We start from the raw sequence: 23,583 nt of genomic DNA, 5'->3' as shown, positions 1-23,583 counted from the left end.
TGTCCTCTATTCGATCGTTGCTAATCGAACTCTCAGTTATGTATGCATTCTGAACAGTTAAAGAGTGAAGCCGTTAAAAAAAATTTGAGACATCAGTACTTTTTCTCTCTCTCGTTTCAGTAGTATAAGCAGCTTGCAACGAACTAAAGCAGTAGTCTTTTGTCGAACTCCATATATAGGAGAGCCAATAATCAAAGAAATTATGATCGACATCCAACTTTTAACCCTGTTTATTGTGAATGAACGAAGTGTAGTGTGAGTAAATTTGGGAGTAAAGTGAGGTGTTTGTAGGTGGCTGTTCCAAAGAGAAAAACGAAGCAACGCTCATACCAGTGCACTTGCGGGGTCTTTTGTCCAGCATAACCAGAAATATAATTACTAAATGAGTTACAATAACTCCCGCATCACCAGCTATTTTCAGCAGACAAAAAAAAAATGGGGACCTTCATGTGGACTTTCACTGTCAACTCCAATACTCACGAAATATTAAACGAGGCAGTGGACTGTCGAGACAGACTGACAGACAGACAGAAACACAGACGGAGAGAGAGAGAGAAATAGAGAGAAAGAGAAATAGAGAGAGAGAGAAATAGGGAGAGTTAGATTATATTAAAAGCAGAGAGGCCCAACTGAGACACATTCCTCTAGCCAGCTTCTCTGCGCTGGGGGAAAGGGAAGATGGAAAAGTCTCAGCAGTGCGAGCAGCCGGCTTCGCGAATATGAGCGACAAAACAACACAGAATGCCACTTGCTGTACAGCTGTGCTCACTACGCGACCATTCGCGAATATAGTGGGCGTTTTCGCGAAGACTGCCAAAAATTCTTAAACTCAGAGCACTCGAGACGGAAATACGTATATTTTAGAAACCGGGTTATCTGGTACGGGGGACGCCGAGAAATAGGTTATCTGTTGTAATTTTCTGACTTAATAAATTTCTCACTTAATAATTAAATGCAATATTTATTCCACTTAATTATCGCAGTTACATGACTGCGAACCATGTAGTGTTTCTAGCTACTGAGGACGTGATCTCATATCAGTTTTCAAATCACAGAAATTGTCCTTCTCCTAGCCCTGCATGCAGCTCGAGAAAGTTTCTCACTTCTTTTGCTGGAAAACTAAAACTGAGGCTTGAGGAGGGGAGAAAATCGTGTGCATAAGAAATGTAATCTGTTGAAGTCTTATGACGTCTCCTGTTCTGTACCATGCAAGTCAAAGCCCCTTCCTTACTGTTTTTTCTTTAAAATTCTTGGGTATTACGCGCCAAAACAACTACCTGATTATGAGGCACCCCGTGCGGGGGCCCCCGTATCAATACTGACCAGCTGGGGTTCGTTAACGTGCGCCACTGCATTTCCTTAATTTGACGCGGTGATTACATTGACGTCGCATTCCAGAACATTGGCCAACAGCTATTATGAGCAAACTAGATGTTAACCTAAACGGTCGCAGCGGGCGCGATCATCACTTCGTCAGAAATGGCAGGCACACGTGAAAACAAACAAACAAACAAACAAACCCGCAAACAAACAAAAAGACAGACAAACAGACAAACAAACAAGCAAAAAACCATCCCGATATCATGCGTCACCAAGCAAAGCTCTGACAAGCGCGGTTAAGCAGCTAATGTACTAAGCATCGCTTGGGCGCATCCATGACGTGGTGAGGGAAGCGCACGCCACAAGCCATTATCACCACGTCCAAATAAGGAAGATGCTTTGGCTTTCGTGGTGCAGTCCGGGAGACGCCATAAGACGTCAACAGCTGACGTTTCTGATACACGTGTTTCCTGCGCTCCTCAAGCCCTCAGTTCCGGTTTCCAACCGAAAAAGTGAGAAAACTTCTCATGCCGGAGGGGCTAGGAGAAGGACTTTCTTTCGCGCGATTTAAATGCTGATATGAGATCACCTCATCGATACTTACGAACTTTACATTCTCACGTAAATGCGCTAATTAAATCATTAAATTACTGTATTTACTTAATTAGTGAGAACATTAAGACAAAGAACCTGTTTCCTGACGACAGCCATAACCATAATCAGGTTTCTTAAACATGGCATCGTTATCTTGAGTGGTCTACTTTAGGAAATTTATGGCCAGTTTTCGCGGAAACATCCGGTATTTGTGGCAGATAACTGAACTCAAATATGATAACTGAACTCAAATATGGATGGTTGAACGTCAGCGGGTATACACTGTCGCCGGAGCCGCCGTCTGTGTATCCATTTATACCATGCATACCTTCTCCAGCTCATCGCTTCGGAAGCTATACAGCCAACAGCCTGATCGAAAATTTCTCCGTCTCGCCCGCCCGTATACAGAGGCGACTGAGGGTGTGTATGGGCGAAGCCTGGTGCTGACCTTACCAGGCCTCTGCGCGTAGATCGACTGTCCGGCAGGGGGGAAGCGGCTGTTCATCTGCGATGCCGAGTGGTGCATACCGTCCTCGCAGCGGGCCATGCACTCGGCCGTGTTGGCCAGGTCCTTCATGTCGACCACTTCCTCCGAGTACGCCGCGCGCAGGTCCGGTCGGCCGCCTGCGAGAGCCACACGCCGGGTGATCACACAGCAGCAACTGCAGAGCTTTACCTGAAACTTCCTCCGTATAACGCTTGCTTCCTTTCTCTCTCTCTCTTTTTTTTGTCCCACTTTGCTATTCGGCTTTCCTCGCGCCATACGGTCTGCTACACAGCAATAACCACAATTACTCGATGATGGCAATGTATTTTTAATGCGGGAACATTACTTGGCTGGTCAAGGGTCATGTGGGGGAAAAGTGCGCAGTAATTAGGCATGCAGTGAGAAGTGACTAAATGTCTTAGTTCCGCTTTGGAGCTCTATATGACATTAAGCAAGTGAGTCGTTTGTCTCGGGTGTAGATAAATGAAACTTAGTAGGAATAAAGTGCGTCTTGAAAGAAACATGGTGCAGACAATTCAAAGTTGTGGTTACGTTGGTAGCGGCCGTACGTAACGATAAAATTTGTGCTTGTTGGAGTTCTTCTAGATGCTTGCCGATGATGAAAACATTTTTTTTTATTGACAGGTAATGAGAATTTAGGAAGGGGCCCCTAATTCGGGGCTCCTATGACGTCTTCGGCGATGGCCCATGCCCGTCTGACCAGTGCCTGGAACACCTCGGAGGTGCCGTCGCGAAGGCCGCCTTCCCACTGTTCTGTGGTGAAGGATGCAACAAGGATACGGGCAAGGGATGGAGATGCTTGCAGAATGACTGCAAAGCGTTTCCCGTTTGCAAAATCAAGATGACACATCATAGGATTAATGTTTGCGTTGGGAGCAACAAGCTGGAGACACTTCATAATTGTAGATATATTATGGGCGCCAATTTCTTCTTCATACGATCACAAATGTAACAGATCGATTCGGGCAATATGCCATGATTATTGTTAAAACACTTTTTGTGGCATAAGAAACCCAATGTTAGCAGTTTCTTGCGCGGCAGACCAGGAAATCGCCAAGAGTTGCGACATGAATTTCGTATTGAGACAATTAGTGAATTTTTGAAGGCTCAGAAGGCACCATAGGCCAGGGCGAAAGCTGTTTTGCAAAACAGGATGCCGATATTTCAAGCAAAATGAAATCGGCTGACGCTACAGATTACCGGCTACAGCATGCAGTGATGGGAGTGTAGACAAAAAAAAAAAAAAAACTTGCAACTTAAAGCAACCACTCGTACGTAGTGTAAGCAGATGTATGACAAAGCGACAGAACGATTACGCCAGCGCATTGCCGCTATAACCGCTCCTATTGCGTGAAAACACAAGCTACAGAGATTCAGCTGCGCGATTTACCAATGTTCACTGTCGGGAGTTTAGTATTTGCCCAGGAATCATGTCTGTGGCAGACCGTCTAACGACAGCCAGCGTCAGCGCGCACCATGCAAAGCCGGTCAGAAGGTCAGACGGTCAGGCATGGCGAGAACGCCAGCCGCGAATTTCTTCCTTTTTATTGTTTGATCTGTTGATTGAACCGCTGTTCATTTTCATTAAGGAGCCTCTCTCTCTCTTTCTCACTGTATAGGGTCCAAAGTTCCGAGTTGCAGAGCATAAAGTGAATGGACACGCATTGCAACAGTTCGTTGCAGCTTGACGTCGTGTGAGTTTATAGCTGCGCTGAAAGCGGCAGCACAGCGATACTGCGTCTTCGACTTAATGCACGCGCCGCGTTCATGTTTCGGACAACGTTATCCTTCCTCCACGACGTACAGTGCATGTGACAAAGCTTCTCGCGCATGAAATTAATCCAAATTGTCAACCGCAGCTCAACTCAGACGAAAAGATGCACCGCACACATTCATTAGAAGGGGCTCGGGTTTTGTAGTATACCCGAAGCAGACAAACGCAGCATGCAGGGAGCTGCAGGCTGGCGTTTTCGCCGCGCCCCCTGTGCAGCTTGTCCTGGTCTGTTATATGCGTCTTTGTCTAAATCATTCGCGCTTAGTTTTCCAGTCAACACATCTAGCTCGACAGGCTTATTTGGGTTAGTGCATTTCAATGACACAACGGCACGGCTGAGGCAAATGCCGAAATAAAATCAAATCGCAGTGTTATCGCTAGTTTGATATTGGTATTAATGCACTACAATGGCGGGAGCCACCTACGTTTTATTTAGCTGTGGGGTATAAAGTTCCACTTGCCACGCACCGTGGTGCGCTAGTTGACAATAGAGGCCAGCAAATTTTATCGCTCTTTCTCTTGTAGCCTTCCTGCAGTTTGAAGCGACAAAAAAAAAAAAATTTGTTCGCCACTGGCACCCCACATGGGTGAGGTGAAATAACACTGAAATAACACTGCGCCGATCGTTGGCAGCTTTCTTCCTTCTTTTTATTCGCTTGGGTTGCAAAGACGCATAACGTCAGTATGAAACTAAATATGAGAATGTAGGAAGTTTTCCATTTTACATTTGCCAAAAAAAAAGTGGCTTCGCCAGTTTGTCGAGGATAACGCACATTGAATAAGTGGTGTAACGCTATTGCTTTATCTGAAGCCTTGTTGATTCAACTCTTACAACTTTGTGAGTCTACCTTCGGCAAGACTCTTCACCAGCGACTGATCATATATAGGATCTCGTTCTCATTTTCGTGCGGCGCTGAACACTTCTCGAGTGCTAGGCTTTGAATAGCCGAAGACCCGTCATGGTCTTTTGAGGGCGTTACCTGCAGCGCCACTGTGCCCCGACTACATGGAAAATGCACCATTACAACTATCGGAGAGAAATTTCTTGTGCTGGAGGGCACTTTAGTAAAGCGTACCAACGCCACCGGCAGGTTCACACAAACGAGACAGCCAGTGTTGATGCAGAGAGCTGCGCAGCTGCCTTCCGCGTGCATTCACTTGGTGCGTCGTGGTCTGGCCGAATGGACCGCTTAGTTCATTCAACACATCTAGAAACTACTGCCATCGTCGCTGATCTACGAAGGCTGAAGGCCTATTACGCACAAGATGGCGTGGTGCTCAAAGCACCCCAACGGCCATAGGCGCAACATTTTCCTCTTCCCAGGGATATATATATATATATATATATATATATATATATATATATATATATATATATATATATATATATATATATATATATATTTAAGAGTTGTTCACTGAAGTGACGGCCTTATATAATAATTTACAAGACCTCACAGTAGGAGACAGGTAAATTTCACAGCCTGAGTCCTCTCCCACCACCAAGAATCAAGAATCTGGCGTTTCTCGGTGGTGTAATCTTCCTTCGCGTGATTGTCGTATACATCGCTATAACTAATACTGCTTCGCCTTTCCGGCGAAACTGCAGCTTCTCTCTCTCTTCCTTTTTCTTTTTCTATGAGTCCGAGTGTAAGCGCTGCTGCGCATGACTGCTGTTGATTCTGATTTAGAGTGAATCCAGCTTGGCCTCATTTCGATTACTGAGTGAATTATACAGGGTGCCCCAACTAACGTACACCAAGACTTAGGAACCAGAGGACCTGCGTTACTCGAATAAAACCTAGTGCATATTGTTTCCAGTACAGCGGAGTAGCCGCGAGTAACTCTTTCGTTCCTGAAATTTAATTCGATAATTGCAATTAATTATATAATTCGAGAAGTACTCTCCTATTGGCAAAGTGTCAATGAGGCATTTGTATATATAGGCACCCCCAAATGACGTCTAACTGCTGTGTTTTTCCGACTGGCAAACAAACCCCATGAAATATGAAAAGTACCACGTGACTGCGCTTCCACCCGCATCATAAAGTAGCGCCCTCAAATAAGCTGATTGAAAGCAACTGCATTGCCTGTCGCAAACCCGAAGAGACAGCGCAACGCCTTGATAATAGTACGGAAGGAGCACTAACGACAGGTTTCGCAGGTTTGCAGTTATTTCTTCCTCTCTACGTCACACTTAGTATCCGTGCCTCAAGGTCGACTGATCACGTTGATAGCAAAAGCCCCCTTGATAACGCGGCCGAAGCGCCGCTCTTATCACGCACGAATCGCGAAAAGCGTTGTATTAGGCATCACATGTTTCAAAAGCCTGGCTTTGCTCGCATCTCATCGACAGAGTGCGCGCGCAGATATATTTCGTGCCAGAAACTTGCTTAGGACCAAAGCCAAATTAAAGTTACGGTTTTAGTCTTCATGAGAGTGTATACGTGCTGCAAAAACAGGTTCACGGCATAAAATAAAAGCGAAATAAACAGACCGGGAAGCGACCCACGTGTTGAAAAAAGGCAAGACCGATGCGTTCAAGAAAGTAAATAACCACTTCTAAGTGAGCTGAATTGCAAATCGGGACGCCTGAAGATAAAAAAAGAAAAAAAAAAACCGAAAGAAGACATCAGATTTCAGTGCGCCCTTGTTATCTATGAACTCGTAAGCGCCGTTGAATGACAGCTGCTGCCTAGAGGACGTGTTAGAATAGGTCTCCTTCTTCAGCTACGCAGTACTGAGTCCGCTTTATCACATCTTCAGTGGCTTTCTTGATGAGCTCGCGACGCTGAAATTCTATGGCAGACATCCGTTATCCTTGTCTCGAGCTAATCTGACGTCCATCTCGAAACCCTAAAGAAAGAAATCGAGCGGATAGAGGTCAGGTGACCTATAGCCGGCCAATTTAGAGGCCCATGCCTTCCAATCTACTGCGCATGAAAAGTCGCACCCAGCAAGTTTCGTGCTCGGCTGCTGCTGTGCGCCGATGCCCCATCTTGCTGATACCAGAGAAGTGGAAAATGTGACGTCGGGACTTCGCTGAGAAACTCATCCACCACTCCTTTAAGGATTTCAAGGAATGAACCGTCGGGATTAACCCAGTGATAAACTGGGCCGCACGTTTCAGTTTCGCTGGTTAACCATCTTAATGGAGTGCTTGGGTGGTGATTTTTTTCTTTATTTCCTTCATTTGGTTCTGGCTAACTCAAAAGGAGTCTGTTCGAGGGTGCTGCTTTATGATACGGGTGGGTGCGCAGTCACGTGGTATTCGCCATATTTCGCAAGGTTTATTTCATCATCATCATCAGCCTGGTTACGCCCACTGCAGGGCAAAGGCCTCTCCCATATTTCTCCAACAACCCCGGTCATGTACTAATTGTGGCCATGCCGTCCCTGCAAATTTCTTAATCTCATCCGCCCACCTAACTTTCTGCCGTCCCCTGCTACGCTTCCCTTCCCTTGGAATCCAGTCCGTAACCCTTAATGACCATCGGTTATCTTCCCTCCTCATTACATGTCCTGCCCATGCCCATTTCTTTCTCTTGATTTCAACTAAGATGTCATTAACTCGCGTTTGTTCCCTCACCCAATCTGCTCTTTTCTTATCCCTTAACGTTACACCTTAAGGGATAAGAAAGAGCAGAAAAGGTTTATTTATCAGTCCGAAAAAATTGGTACGCTATTAGTACGTCGCTGAAAATACCGCAGTTATATGTCCCTTGACTGTGCCTACAAATGCCTCGATCATTGACACTTCGATAATTATGACTTTACGTCTCGAGTTCGATAATTAATTACAATTACCTAACTAAATCTCACTAACAAAAAATTACTGGCAGCTACTCCACTGTACTGGAAACAATATGCACTAGGTTTTCTTCGAGTAACGCATCCTGTATATATTTATGACCTCTGCATAGAAGCGACGATGTTTCGATCCCTAATAAATGTTGTAAATTATTAGAAATATTTTTTAATGAGTCGTTAGCTGGAGAGAGAAGCGATACTGAGACACATATCAAACGCGTGCATTTCACACGCCGTTGGTAAGAGACTCTGCCAAAGGTGTCATTAAAGTCTACAGGTTTTTTTTCAAGGTCAAAAAATCACGGAAAGCATTTTGAATCGAGGTGAACATACAGCAACATATTCATTCTCTAGGCATAAGCTATCCATACCTTTAGAAATAATTGTTAATTGGCTACCTCCTTCTATTTAAAGATATAATAAACTTTGTCCCGTGTATATATATAAATATGTCGTGTATGTGCATGGTGTTTACAGTGGAAATTTAAAACAATGTTGAAGTGAGAAAATACGGATGAGGCAGCCGCCGCTGTTACTTCTAATGTGCGTGTTCTCCTATTGGCAGGATTTGCAGAAATAAAGCAAAGTATGAATTAAAATCCGTGCACGTCCGCGCCAACAATGACGCAGTAAGCTATGAGCCACAATAAAATTTTAAGCGAAAAGGTCGAGGCAAGTTAAAAGAAACCTCAAATGATGTGGGTAACAAAACCCTGGCAACAGCACGTTAGGTGGGGAGGGAGGGAGTAGGCTTTGGCATCGCCGGGGGAGATGGTTCAGCCCCCCCCCCACCCCCCTCCTCCCTTAGAAAACTCCGGAGGGTGCTCAAGCCCCGGAGCCCCCCCGTAGTCGGCGCCTATGACAACGGCTATGTTGTAGCCTGCCTCACGACAAACTTTCCATGCGCTTTCTATACTTCTTTACCTCTATTTTTTTTTCATTCGCCCTTCCTACAATACAAGGTAGTCAACCGGTCTTAAGTACTGGTTAACCTTCTCGCGTTCATTTAACCCATACTCTTTCGCTGTCTCTAAACAACATCTCGCGCTGCCGAAAGTCCTCGGGCGCAGGAGCTCGAAGGTGAAATTTCAAAGGTTTCAGTCTCTCCTTGGGATTGAGGGAAGTGAGAAATCTCACGCTCATGCACGCGAAGCGCTGTCATGTGCCCCGAAACTGAGAGCCCCGAAGAAAGTGCAGCGCAGAGAGGACACGATTCGCGATCATATTTGGACGCTTTCCTAACCACCACGTCAACCCTGCGCGGTCAAAGGACTTGCTTGCGAAGAGGCTACCCATCTGTACCACGTTCGCTTATTTAACACGGGACAGCCGACTTTGCTTTGTGCCTTATGTGGATATATTTGGGCGATGTTGAACACGTAATCTAGACATGCCCGCAGTTCTATGTGTAAAGAAACACGCTGATTCACAGTTTAAAGAAGGGTCTTCTCTGCGCGAGCTCCCAAGCCGTAGAGTTCTCTTAAAAGCTTGAAGTGATCAAGAAAGTAGCTCTACGCCTGTTGATTGCCTTCCTTCGGGACATTGCATGCATCTAAGTTTGGCAAAACACCTGCGCTAAAATGTGTGATATGCCGAGCCGCAACAATAGATAGCCAAGCACACCAGGCTAACAACGCCTGTTGCTGCTCCACCGCCACAAGAACCGCTAGAACTTATTTCTCGTTGATTTTGCTGTGAAACCGCGCAACATGCAGGTCACCTTCAAGTGTCGTGGAACTGAACCAGGAAGATGTCTTATCTTAGTTTCGTGGACTTGCATCGGTGGGTGCAGGTCTCGCTGAGCGCACTTTTGTGGCAACGTTGTAACAGTGCGCATTTGGGCCGACTTAAGTTGACTGATGCATTGCATGAACGAGATCGCGCAGAACTTCACCTAACGTGGCTGTGCGGATGACTTTGCACAAACATGCCTGCTGTAACGTTCGGGAGACCAACCGGGTACGTACGACACACATGTAATAAATTTTAGCATAAACCGTCCAATCTATCTGTTTTCATACATTAGCGGGAACCTCCCGCGTATCGTTGGGCACTATGAACGTCGAAGTGACCCCTTAGAGACCCCCCTCCCCCCCTGCCCCGCCCCAAAAAAGAAAATAAGCGTTTTATATTATTTTCTTTCACACCGTATAGCGTCCTTTGCGTGTACCAGGAATTTCCCGTAAATTAACTGCGAAGAGCGTAAGCCATGCAGACATTTAAATTGCGGTACTTATCGCAAAACACTTCAGAGTTGGCGCATTCAATTTACCTCCGGACGTCCTGCAATGACTAACCAGGCGCAGCTCCTGCTTCACGTGCTTTGGTTAACCAACTAAACACTTTTAAAAAATTCGCTTAGTCACACTATGGTTCTTCTCCTATTTCTCTTCCAGAAACTGGAAATTAAGAATTGTAGCAGAGGCCAGTTCAAAATGAGCGTTGGGATATCGGATAGGCTTTGCTCCCATCTTAAGAAACAGCCCCAGTATAACGACATCGTTCATTCAACGCATGTTCAACCGAGCTTAAAGCTGAAAGGATCATTTACGATTAAAACCGAGTTCTAGGTGACAGAGTATCAAGGCAAACTCCTGGTAGCTTCCGTCGCGCTGCCGAATGTAGACGGTTTTAAGGTCCGAACTTTGTGGTGCGCGACAGTGGTTGCGCAAAAAAAAAAAGTCATTTATTAGTAATGTATGCAGCTCTTACGTCTCGAGGCACCACCTCGAAGGCTGGGGGCCGCACCGGACGTCGTGCCCTTTTTACATCACCTGCGGGCTTCTCAACTCGCGCAGAAATTTCAGCACACAAGTATTTTGCATCAAACGACCATGTAAATGAATGGTAGACGTGGGGAAAGCTGAATACGTTATCGCATGCTAAGTAGAGGAACGCAACAGACGTTTAGGCACCGTAAAATTTGCAATCAAGTAAAAAAGACAACAACAAAGAAACATGAAAACCAAGGATAAGGGATTTCGTCACGAAAGGAAGAACTTATATCGTGTTTTGCTAAAACGAAAGTGAAAGCATCACCTATAAACTGGGAACGCTTATTGTACTCTCAACTCGATATCGTGTGATGAGCACTGTCGCTTGCAGGCCTCCTTTCGTTTATCATGATGCGCGTGAACCTGCGATCCCACACTCTTATTTGTAACACGCCGGTGTTAAGTGCGGCCCCTTTCAAAGATTCCCAGGCCACTTTGCGCGTGACCTCAGAAGTGCTGTTGGGCTGTCCGGTGAGGGATCTTGTCGATTTGTGTTCTAAACTCGTTGGAGGGCAATGACGGGAGTTCTGACCCTTAAAAAAAAGTTAGCGAGCGAGCGAGCGAGCGAGCGAGCGAGCGAGAGAGAGAGAGAGAGAGAGAGAGAGAGAGAGAGAGAGAGAGCGCAGGCATATAACTTGCGCGCAAACGCGTTGCCCGGAGTCCACACTGCTCACTTGCCTACGCACTTCTACAAAAGTGGTTGAAATATTTGTGACGGAACGCACGAGCTCTCGCTACTTACGGGGCCTTGTCATGAGCACAAAGGTGTAATCACTGTAAAACAGACTAGTTAAGGAAGGTACAAAAGCGTCTAAGCCCCAACCTGCATGACCTGAGCTGTTGTCACGCTGTGTACTGGGGTTTCTGTCAAACTTTCGTTGCTACAATGACTCTTGTGAAGAGGAACGCCCCTGGATAAACTTTTATAGGCTTCTGAGTGCTTGTAATGCCACAGGAGCCCTTCCATGTGAACCGGCGGCACAGTTCTTGTCACTCGCAAAGCGGCTTAAAAATTTTTGACAATAGGGAGCTTTAGAAATAGGAGACCGAAACAAAGCTACGGGATGCTATCGACGTGCGAACAAAAGAACGCAAAGTAAATACAGAAGAACGTAAAAGCCGTACAAAGGGGCTTTGGTTTTTGGGTGCAGAAAGCCGCTTGGGGGCTCAGTTTCTAAATGTGACTGATGGCTGAAGTCCTATAGAGGGGAGCGACCCCAAAGGTATGTAGCACTTGCTTATTTTTGAAAGATGAAATACAAGCTAGTCGAAAAATCCGCGCTGTTCATAATCACCAGCAAACATGCCCGTGGAAGCGTGCTGAGCGAGTGAGGTCCGACTCGCTTCATCAGCGCGTTCACGCACGGTCATTCCTTAGCGCTCACATGAGGGGATAGCTATACGGCGTTTGTTTTTCGCGGCTGTAAGGCAAAGGGATGGTCACTCGCTCGGCACTGAGCCGGCTGGCCACGTGTCCGTAGTGACCAGTCACATTCAAGTCTGCTACCCATATCCTCAATTATGACGCCACTGTGAGTGGCTGGTGTGAAAGTAAGTGTAGTTCTGGTGAGTGCGAGCACACGCTATAGTGTATGGGAATAGCGGAGTAAAATATTGCTGAATTGATGTAATACACTGACACCTAATTTTTAGTATGTTTGAGAATATTTGTCTTTATTTTTTTCCCTTTGAGAAAACGTGGTAAGAAGTTGGATAGATAGATAGATAGATAGATAGATAGATAGATAGATAGATAGATAGATAGATAGATAGATAGATAGATAGATAGATAGATAGATAGATAGATAGATAGATAGATAGATAGATAGATAGATAGATAGATAGATAGATAGATAGATAGATAGATAGATTATTTGAAGGAAGGCAGAGAGGTCGGCCTGAGCTAACGCGGTCTAGCCTGCAGTATGCCATTGTAGCCTGATTTAATGTTGGCCTTTAGCACTTCCTTACTGCAGGCTTTGTATTCGATGCGATCATCGCTATGTTACGAGTAACATCCGCCTTGCTGGACCTGAATGCTGCCAAATCTTTTCGTCTTCATGTTTCATTTCTGTACCCTGAAATTTACTTAACAGATTAAAACTTCTCTTAATGAGGCATATAAACAGTGTTCGTCGTTGAAAGCAAGTTGGGGAAAAATATGAAGTTGCGTGGCCACCGATGATTGGAGAATGTACAATAGTGACGCACGCGTAAAGATTTGTACAAGAGTGCAAAACACCCTGGTAAAGGCAAACGCAGAAGGCCTGTGTACATCGGCCTTCTTTTATAAAAGCGGATTCGCGTCTAATTCATACGTTTATAACAAAACCATCGCTGCTTTCTTTCAATGTGCGCGTCTACTGCGTACTTTCTGCTCAGTTCTTTGTATACGACAGCACCGAGCATCGACGCACTCACTCGCTTGTAACTAGCCAGTTTGGGGCGTTGGGCTGTGCCCCCTAAAGGGCTGCAGAAAATAGCACCTCTTCTTCTTCACGATCACTCTTCCTCTCTCATCATTCACGCGGCTTCCCTCATTTATAGAACGAGTGACTCAGGCGTTATGTGCAAATCCGGGATTCGAAAACGCGCTAGTGCCCGACGGCCCATACCCGCTAATCGACGTGCGCGGTGAATCGGTTCAAGTCGTCGGCGTTAGATGGCGACAGACGTCTGCAGCTGCGATGCTGACGCGCGCTTCCGATCATAGAATCTGCGCACATGCACGGCCACAGCCCTGGAGATTTCTCCTTAAGAAAGTCAAATCATGACGTTCGTTAACAGGCCAATGACTTCGTACGTCATATTCATCAATAGCCGAGTGAGGTGTCGTACGTGAAAAATCAAATTTGTGGGGATCATAATCGACAGAGACCTACCTCTCTTGTAGTTCCCATGCGAGATATTTCAAGAAGCGGTTTACGGCTGTTTTTAACCTTCCTATTATTTATTTTTTCACCAGGATGAGGGTTAATTTTGTGCAGGCTACGCTTCCGTTGTATAACGCTCATTTTACGGATTTCTGCGGCCCATCCTTCCTGAGAAACAAAGTACGAGTGCAACTAACCTCCACACAATCGGCAGCATCCAAGCTCAGGCTCTCAGAAACTTAGTTACATGCGGACCGCCGCCTACGGCAGGAACTGTAACGATGCCTCCGGATCAGCCAGTTACCACACACGTTGCTGTTGAAATAATGCAAGCGTATGTCAGGCGTTTAACCCGAATTCCTCGTCATTATCTCAGCCTTCCAACAAGAAGAAGAATACGCACAACGTTCAGTACGACTGACTCTGCACATTGAGCTTCGATTACACCGGGCTTCGCGCCAGCGGCAAGACCGTTGCGTCTTAGCTGACCTGTGTGCGCCTTGAAATTTCTTCTCCTTTATTAGATATGAAACATGGGAAGTTTGGCCACAGGATGAACAGGTGGTCCCAAAATCTTAGCTAAGAAAAGCTAATAAAATCATAAAACAATGTGAAAATTTAATAAGAAATAACCGAGCAGAACAGGGCAAGCTCCATTGATCACAGAGAATATAGATGCAGAGAGAGTGAAAAGTTAGAGAGATAGAAAAAAAAAATTATGAGAGCACAAGAACAACCCAACCACGGGAATACAGTAAATTAAAAATGCATAGAACTACTGTTCACAAAAATGTTTATCAAGTCACCGTCTACGAGAACATCCCGTATATAGAGACTTGAGAGCTAATTTTTGTTTGCTGGGGCTCGATCAGGGTCCAAGACTTTATGCACAGAGAACGGGTGTGTCTAAACAGAGTTTAGACGACTTTGGAAGTTCCCTCGTTGCTGTTCATGTCGTGGGCACTCAGTGAGACAGCTCCCAACAGGAGCTTCCGTTGTGTTACAGTGCGGCACTAAGATGACGGCCTTTTCTTTATATATGATGCAAGAAGTAAGACGTTGAGCAAAACAAGAACAAGGTGAAAGCGGGAGCCAGCGTTTCGACAAGGGGACTTGTCTGTTTCAAAGCGACATATGCTTTCCTCGGCACCATATATATAGCCAGGGTTCTTCTAAAGGGGAGAGGGGATAAGGTGGGCGAATGCGGCAACGAGCGAAGGTGTGTTAGCGGCGAGGGCGTAGAAGTGTGAATAAAGGAGTGCTGTTCACAAGGCCGGTGACACGGCCGTCTGTCAGCCACGTGTCAGCGGCCGTGTGTCAGCCGGCCTGTCAACGGCGTGCACAATACGTAATAGAGGTAATAGATGGGTGCTGTGCACGCCGTTGACACGATGCATTTTCTTCATATCGTTTCGCGTCTGTTACACCATCGCATATATTAAATTACAATGCCCTCAGTTCTGAATAAGCTGCCTAGAATAATAGATATTAATGACTCAATGTCACAAGAACATATAATTCTGTAGCTTTTTAATTACATAAGTGACCATTCACTAATGTTTCACATCTAACAAGCATGTGTTCATACCGACATTGTATAAAGGCGTGTGCCAATAGCGTGTTTTATTTGATAAATAACTCTCTGATCTTGTGATAAAGGTATTTTGCATTGATCTCATTATACCCCCCAGAACTTCTCTACAGACAAGATTTATGTTTATAAACAAGAAATGTATGACGTCGCTAGCGCACGGGCTTAATAAAAGACAAACACTTTTGGTATTTCTTGTCGAGCCACTTCAATTCGTGGCTACAATAATGTGCGGCTTTGGTAGTTTTCCTGTACGACGATAAAAAATTCAGGGCCGATATAATCACGCGCGCCGGCCCGAACAAGAAGGTTCGTGGTGGGCAACGGTAGGCACCTATATGTATGTGGCCTGGAGCAGATCTGTTGCTCTACATATGAAGGTGCTTTTTGTTGCATCATCTAGTAAAAAAATGTGCTTACATGTGTTTTTATCGTATGCTGCTGTTTTTTTTTGCAGAAGCTTATTTTTATTACGCTGTACTATTTTACTTCCTAATGTCGACACGGTGATGTGGAAGTTGTCAAAATGCGAAGAAATTGTAATAACAAAGGTCTAATGTAGATATATAAGTTGTCTAACATACATGATAAACAAGTGCACAATTGTTGGTGGTAATGAAGTTGGCTGGAGCGGTAAACGCAAATTCAGTCATTTCGTTCTAAAATAAACGAAAATGAACAGTTGAGAAAATAGAAAGATGTAATGAAGGCGTCTATTGCAAGACGGCAAAGCGCAAGGAAAGTTAACTTCAAAGAAAGTCGTCGTCAGTCAAAACATATCCGCGTTAGTTTTGTAGCTTCCGGAGGATTGCGCGGAGTTTCGCATTTTCTTTTCCAGCTTCCGGGGGGCTGCTGGAGAAACCGTCGCTGAAAACAGCCTAAAAATTGCGTTAAGAGAGTTTGAACCGTTCTGAATCATCAAATTAAACATACCAAAAGGCGAAATGAACAGCTTGCAAAGGTGCTGCTGGGCGTCAAGTTAGGAAAGGAAAAAAAAAAAAAGAGGAGTCTGGGGTTTTACGTGTCAAAATGACGATCTGATTACGAGGCACGCCGTAGTGATGGACTCCGGATTGATTTTGACCACCTGGGGTTCTCTAACGTGCATCTAAATCCGAGTACATGAGCATTTTTTTTTTTCCATTTCGCCCTTAACAAAATGCGTCGGCCGTAGCCGAGGTTGAACCCTCGACCTCGGAACTTAGCAGGGCAAAAAAAAAAAAAATTAAGTTCTGGGGTTTCACGTGCAAAAACCACTTTCTGATTATGAGGCACGCCGTAGTGGAGGACTCCGGAAATTTTGACCACCTGGGGTTCTTTAACGTGCACCTAAATCTAAGTACACGGGTGTTTTCGCATTTCGCCCTCATCGAAATGCGGCCGCCGTGGCCGGGATTCGATCCCGCGACCTCGTGCTCAGCAGCCTAACACCATAGCCACTGAGCAACCACGGCGGGTTAGCAGGGCAACGCCATAACCACTAAGCTACCGCGTCGGGTAAGGACTGCAAAAGGCATGCAGTAATAGCGTACGACAAGAAAAAAGTAAAGTTTCACAATTTTAATCATGATCAATATGCATCTACTCGTTCACAAGAGAGAGAGAGAGAGAGAGAGAGAGAGAGAGAGAGAGAGAGAGAGAGAGGGAAAGAGAGATGTAGGAAAGGGACGGATACTCTCTTGCATTCATATTGTGGTGACGGCGTTGATTCAATACAAGGTTCTAAGTGAATCATTATGCCAGAAGCTCTCCCCCAATCAAATTTATTAACTTGTTTATTTTTCTAATTGCTTCTCTGTGCAATAAATGACTTCTTATCACGAATAATGTGGCACCACCTACCGACAGCGTACGGTCAGAAAGAAAAATGAATTGAAAAAGAAAATCTACCGTCGACGGAATGCTGAACGTTTTCTCTTAGCAAATGCGAGCAATTCAATGCGAGAACCTTTTTTTTTCTCAAATGCAACAAAACGTCATCATATTGTGGCACAATACGAAAGTAACGCCACAAAATCAAGCACCCCGTGTTCCGATTTCTCCTACTTCTGCCAACATGTATAATGTTTAGGGCCTGTTAGAACACCGCCTCAACAATTGTGCAGACACGTCCTATGTTGCGCTATAGCACGTAAAATTGGCGCCGTCCACTCAGAAATCACTCCCACTACCACCCACAGCTTTCATGACGGCAGTGCAATGGACGCCGCGGAACAACAACGGTCTGCGGCGAGGCGAGAAGACAGCGTTCTGTGCTCACAGTGCCTGTCGGCGCAGAGGGACTCCCTGGAGCAGAGGATGCAGCCAACGACGATGACGATGAGCACCACGCAGCTGGAGACGAGGATGGGCACCAAGATCTCCAGGTCGGTCATGCTAGGCAGTGACGAACGCTTGGGCTGCGACGAGGTGGCCTCCACCGAGGCCACGTCTGCAAAGGGGACCACGCATGTGTGAGCGGCCATCGTTGCCTACTCTCGCCATGAGTCACACATTTGTCGTGTCTGTCACGGCAGAGAGAATCTCCTCGTGGATGTATATATACTCACGCGCGGTCCCATTGGGAGTGGTGAACTCGTATTGGGCCTCGGTGGCGCCCGCCGTGGAACGGGCCACCACGTGCACGTGGTACGTGGCGCCGGGCGTCAAGTTGCGCAGCAGCAGCTGGGTCTGGTTGGCCGGCAACCCTTCGGCCACCGTGGCCCAGGCCTGCGCCGCGCCCTGGCGCAGCTTCACCGTGAAGTCGAGCAGCTCGCAACCACCGCTCTTCCAGCTGCGCAGGCTCAGGCTGGCGTGCCGCTGAGAGGCCTGTATGAACTCCTCCTTGCTCGGCGACAGCGGCGCTGCATGGGGGCACGTGAACATTAGCTTCGCCGCACTGGTGAAGCCGCTGAGCAGCTGACAAAACAAGCCGATACGATAGCGCGCCACGTCTCTTTTCAAGAACTCTTACTATACAGAAATTTACTATACAGAAGCGAGACTAACACACACCGGCGACTGATACTGATGCAATCATCGAAGTTCCGAATTAGAATCAGTTGTAAGTCCCCATCTTCCAGAGGACGACACGCAGTGAATGAAATAAAAGAAATGCATTCATGCGCACCCGGGGCTGTAGTGTTTTATTCTGACACGTTCTCCTTCAATGTACCTTGCGGCAAATCGACTAGACCACGAAGAATAACTTCTTGTCGTATCCTGAGAACTCCCGGTGCCAAATGTGCTAACACCCGGCCGCTTTAAAGATGAATGAGATGAAAAGAAAGCGCAAGGAAGAAACAAAAGTCGGCTCGGAGTCTCAACAAGGATTTTACAACGCGCTGAGAAGTAAAGGAATACCACCTATATCAGCTAGCGCGCAAATCGCTGCTAACTGGGGGCAATCCGACTACGAAAAAAAATGCAAATAACGAACAACGTGCACAACCACTAAATTTACCATGTTTGGTTTTATCACCTCGATATGGAAAACACATTCGTGTCTTACAGGGTAAAATTCTGAGGTGATATCAACCTGCTTATGCAGTATTAATCTGATAAGATGAGATAAAATAGTTCAACTGATATTATATCAATGCAAGTGGTTATAATGACTACATTGTTGTTGCGCCTTTTGCATAGGTATTATGATAACTTATCAAGACTGCCTCTTTATTCGAAGCGACGGAGATGCGTTGTCAGAACAACTGGGGCATTCAGCTGTATAAGTTTACCTGGCTCAAAGCAGCTGGGATTGGGCCAGTGCAGCTTTTCTAGAGATGGACAACAAGGTAGGTAGCAAATTATTATGAGTGTGCGAATATCAATTTTTGAGACCGAAATGAATACGAATCAAATAATGGCAAAAAATAATCGTACCGAATATCGAATAACTTTTTAATATTGAACAATCCTCTTACCATTAATGTTGGCGTCCCAGTATTCGCTACATTATCAAGTTTCTATCATTGCCCTGCAAAATTACCGAGTACGCTTTAGCAAAAGCTCCAATGGAGCATTAAAAAAAAATAATCGAGTTCCTTCGGAGCATACATGGTTGCGCATTATCAGAAGGAAGATTTAAATGGTGGCATCTATATTGTAGTTATATTGTCGCTGGAGACAGTGCCACTCTTGCACCAAATAATTGTGCAATCGAGCACATTCAGGATTATTCTCAAGAGAGCACACAGTTGCACCACCGATGATGAGTACCAAACAATACCCATTGCCATATGTCATGTCTGAGCAAAATTCCAGCGCCATTGATTGCGGTTCAGCTGAAGCCGTCGCGATACCGGAGCGACGTAGCCTGTTCACGTATCTTCCGGCTGATTAAGTCCTCTCTGGCAGGTAATGGTGAAATTTGCTTCATTTTTCTTTAGACTCATGATTGATCGTCCACACCTGGCAATGATAAGTATTCAAAAACTGTGCGAAAATATTCACATTTGCGAATAATGACTGTTCGATTCGAGGACCAAGTCAAATAGGTCAATACTCGATTCGTTATTAGAAAGTATCGAATATTTTCGCACCCTTAAAATTATGCCACAAAACGAGGTTCACGGCCACATCAGTTGCTGAAGTATCATTCCTCCAGTTAATATATCTATATCTATCTATCTATCTATCTATCTATCTATCTATCTATCTATCTATCTATCTATCTATCTATCTATCTATCTATCTATCTATCTATCTATCTATCTATCTATCTATCTATCTATCTATATATATATATATATATATATATATATATATATATATATATATATATATATCTTGGCTGTGGCCTACATATTTGGACGTATACCAAGTTCGCTCCTAGTTACGTGTAATTACCGCATATTTATCGTTCCCTTGCCCCTCTCCTTTCATTTTCCTCCCGACTTTCTTTCACGCTCCTTCCGGCAATATTTCTCCATTAAAAGTAAGCGAGGACGCGTTGTCGAGCTAACACTGAAAATCCTTGCACATAAAAGGGCCGGCGCACTACGTGTCATGCACAGGTATTGTCCGAGGGCTAACTTGGATGAGCAGCCACGCAGCGACGTGGAGGCATAAATTTCAATTACTGTATCCATACTAAGAAAGAAAAAAGGAAACGACGACATCGGCTTAATGCTGAAACACTGTAGACTACAACGGCAGGAATTTGAAAGCATAGCGGCATACCTAAACCTCCGATCCGTTTATGCGTTTTATCTTTGTACGATTTCTCACCTTTATTCTGCAGGCACACCCCTGGCAGAATACAGTAAGCTGCACGCTTCCTAGATATAGTGTGCAGATTCCTACATCCATTTTAACTTTGTCGACAGTCGTTAAGAGTTCGAAACTGGGTTGTCTTTTTTTTTTTTCGGTCCGTTCCGTTACGTCATTTCAACCTTCTCACCGTTTACGGCGAAAGGAAACCTTGCACACCGCCACCACCACCACTGGCGATCGAGCTCGTGCCATTACAGCAATGCGCATGTGAGAGCCGGACTTGCTAAGCATTGAGCGAATGCGCAACATTGTGCGTGGTTTGCATAGCGTGTGCGACGCCGGCTTGGAGGGTGTTGGCATCGGTGAATGCGTATCGGAGGCAACAGCAGGCAGTCAGCCCATGCAGCCCAGGTGCCCGAATGAATGAATGAATGAATGAATGAATGAATGAATGAATGAATGAATGAATGAATGAATGAATGAATGAATGAAGTGTGCGACAAGTAGCAGTCACTTCCAGCGCGACTTCAAGCGCCGCAGTCATCCTCGACGTTCATCTTGCAAGTACAGTTCTTCGCTGTGCCGGATGCCAGTCAACAAAGTATCGTCACCGTCGGCATGCCTGCCTTGTTTTCGTTGTCTATCATCATCATGCCGTCGCCGTCGGTGTTGCCGTCACGCCGTCTCAGGGGTTGTGGTGATGTCGTCGTTGTTGCACACACGCGTGGCGGAATCCCGCGCGGGATCGCAGGAGCTTTGTACAGAGCTGGGAGCGTTGGAGGTATAGTCAGAGGAGAGACTGCTGTCGCAATAGATGAGTTGGAAGCAAGAGGAATCGCCAAAAGCTAGCGATTTATAAAAATTCTTATTTCACCCTTTTCAACGACAAGGAACGTTGCGCACGCGTACAAGAACCTCAGATGGTCGAAATTAAACCGGACTCCTCCCCACTACCGCGTCTCTCACAGACCGTGTGCTCCTCTTTAAACTCCATGACTCAAAAAGAAAAGAAGAAGATAAAAAAACCTTCCCCATGTACATCTAAGCCAACCGAAACTGGTTCTTTTTTATTATCCTCCCTGCCATATCGTTACCTTATTATTACAGCAGGTGCGGGACGTGAGGCGTGGAAGAATCTTGAGAAACCTTGAGTATTCGCGAGCGAATAAAATAAAAAGCGACAACTCGCCACGGCGGCGCACGAAAGGATTAAACAAATCAGTGCAACACGTAACGAAAGGAGCAACGCAAATAACAATCTTATAGCTGCATCGATCGCTGTCTCCTCTCTGCGCTTCTATCAGATGCTGTTCGACCAAGCGCGCTTTCATCGCCGAGCGAAATTAAGGTGCGAATACGTGGAATCGAATCGCCGCCAGATACAGGCCGAATCATTTCTCACCAAAACATTACTCGTCTTTTTCTTCAACGTGTAAACCGCGGGTGCGCATATACCTTCATTCATGGCTGCACCCTCTTCCAACGCGGGCCTGTCTCGCTCGGAGGGCAGCAAATGCGGAGTAAGCGAAGAATTATACAATAAACGTAAGTACAAATAATAATAATAATAATAATAATAATAATAATAATAATAATAATAATAATAATAATAATAAACTGCGCGTAGTTTCTACACTTCTTTTTTTTTTATTTCTGTCCGTCGTCCCCGGAGCAATTCGCGACGCAAGCGGCGAGGGAGCATCGACCCAAACCGTCCAGATTGGTTGGCGCGCACAGTGGCGGGTGACGTGCCGTATGCCGCCGCACTGGGACTCGCTGCGACTAGGTCCGGTGTTGGCAGTTGAGTCGAGTGCGTGTGTGTGGCTTCGCAGCGGGCAGAACACACGACACAGGCGCCGCGGCGTCTGCCTTTTTCGTTTTATCCCGGCGGCACTGTATTATTGACTGCGCGTCGCTTTTCATCGGCCCTTTCCATTTGCGAAGCTCGTATGTTATTTTTTCTTTCGTTCCTTTTCCACGTGTGCCCCACATTTTTCTCCTTTTCCCCGAAAGTCATCTGAAAGGTTGTCCAAAGTTTGGATTTCTGTAAGGTCGCCGAGGGAGATCTGGCACGGCGACATCGTAACTCAGAAAGACGCCCGCACACGCTTAAGGCCTGGAGCGCGGTTCTAGTCTTTACTCGCCGGAGTGCAAGAAAAAACAGCACGCAATACAGTGCACCTAGTACGCTTCGTCTATATGTTTGCCCATTTCGCACGCCTCAAACATAGCCTTGCTTTATTTTTTTAGTGCTAGTGCAGTGAATTAGTTGTTCCGTGTAGCACTTCTATGGTGCTTGCGAACGTAGTTTAGAGGAGGAAGAACAGAGAATGCGAGAAAGAAAGGAGAACGTACTGCTTGGGTAAAATCTACGGCGATTAGCGTTGCAACCGGCCGAATGCACGTTATTAAGCGAGTGCCCGAGGACTCGCAAGGCGTAACCGCTTAATTCAATGCTCCCATATAGCCGGCGACGCTTGCCAGTTAGAGTTCTGTAATGGTTAGAGAGTGAAGGAGTCAGGCACACACAAAAAGAAAAGAGAAAAAAATAAATGGGAGAAGGCAGGGGCGTTAACTAGAAAAGCATCTGGTTGGCTAGCTTAATCTGGGGTAGGGGAAAACGGAATAGAAGGATGAGAGAGAGACAGGAAGTGCACGCAATCAAACCATGCGATCAAAGGCGTACCCGCAAGGGAGGAAAGCGGGGAGGAAGTGCGCCCTCTTCCATCGCGTGAAAGGCACAGGGGGGGGGGGGGGAGGGTGTTTTACTCCGACAGCTGCCGCGTATGGCGCGGCCGCGCGGGCCCTATGTTGAAAGCGCGCTCTGCGAGGGGGACAGAGTCTGGGTTGGACGACGGCCGATAGCTTCGTGTGCGCTGGTTTCTCGCCGCTTAGTTCGCGTTGAAGGGAGAGTCAGCACGAAGGTCAATGCGCTCGCTGCTCCTGCCGCGCTTCCTCACTCCAGCGTTTTGACAGCGAGTTTCTGCGGTCATCGCGCGAGATGTGTTCATGTTTGCTTGTGCGCGCGTGACAACGTCTTTGTTAATTTAGTTAGTAAGCGAATGTTTACAAATTTATGAGGCCGATAAAACTACTAGCCTTACTTCGTATAGCTGTCTACTAATTTGTTACCGCAATCGATACTC

General features: G+C 45.9%; 1 protein-coding gene across 9 annotated transcripts in view; it reads right to left on the bottom strand.

Moving 5' to 3' along the window:
- LOC139052546 (cell adhesion molecule Dscam1-like) overlaps positions 1–23,583 on the bottom strand; it is a 1,125,159-nt gene that overhangs the window by 26,717 nt on the left and 1,074,859 nt on the right. For all 9 annotated transcript variants that reach the window (XM_070529666.1, XM_070529665.1, XM_070529658.1 and 6 more), the window contains 3 exons: positions 17,794–18,087; positions 17,505–17,675; positions 2,368–2,538 (listed from right to left, as the gene is read on the bottom strand). In XM_070529666.1, the coding sequence (XP_070385767.1) occupies positions 2,368–2,538; positions 17,505–17,675; positions 17,794–18,087 (636 nt within the window). The remainder of the gene's footprint in view (positions 1–2,367; positions 2,539–17,504; positions 17,676–17,793; positions 18,088–23,583) is intronic.

Source organism: Dermacentor albipictus, chromosome 1 (assembly GCF_038994185.2).
Source record: "Dermacentor albipictus isolate Rhodes 1998 colony chromosome 1, USDA_Dalb.pri_finalv2, whole genome shotgun sequence".
In the NCBI taxonomy this organism is placed as follows: Eukaryota; Metazoa; Arthropoda; class Arachnida; order Ixodida; family Ixodidae; genus Dermacentor; species Dermacentor albipictus.
Note: the sequence above shows the minus strand (reverse complement) of the source record. Positions and strands in the feature narration are given on the sequence as shown.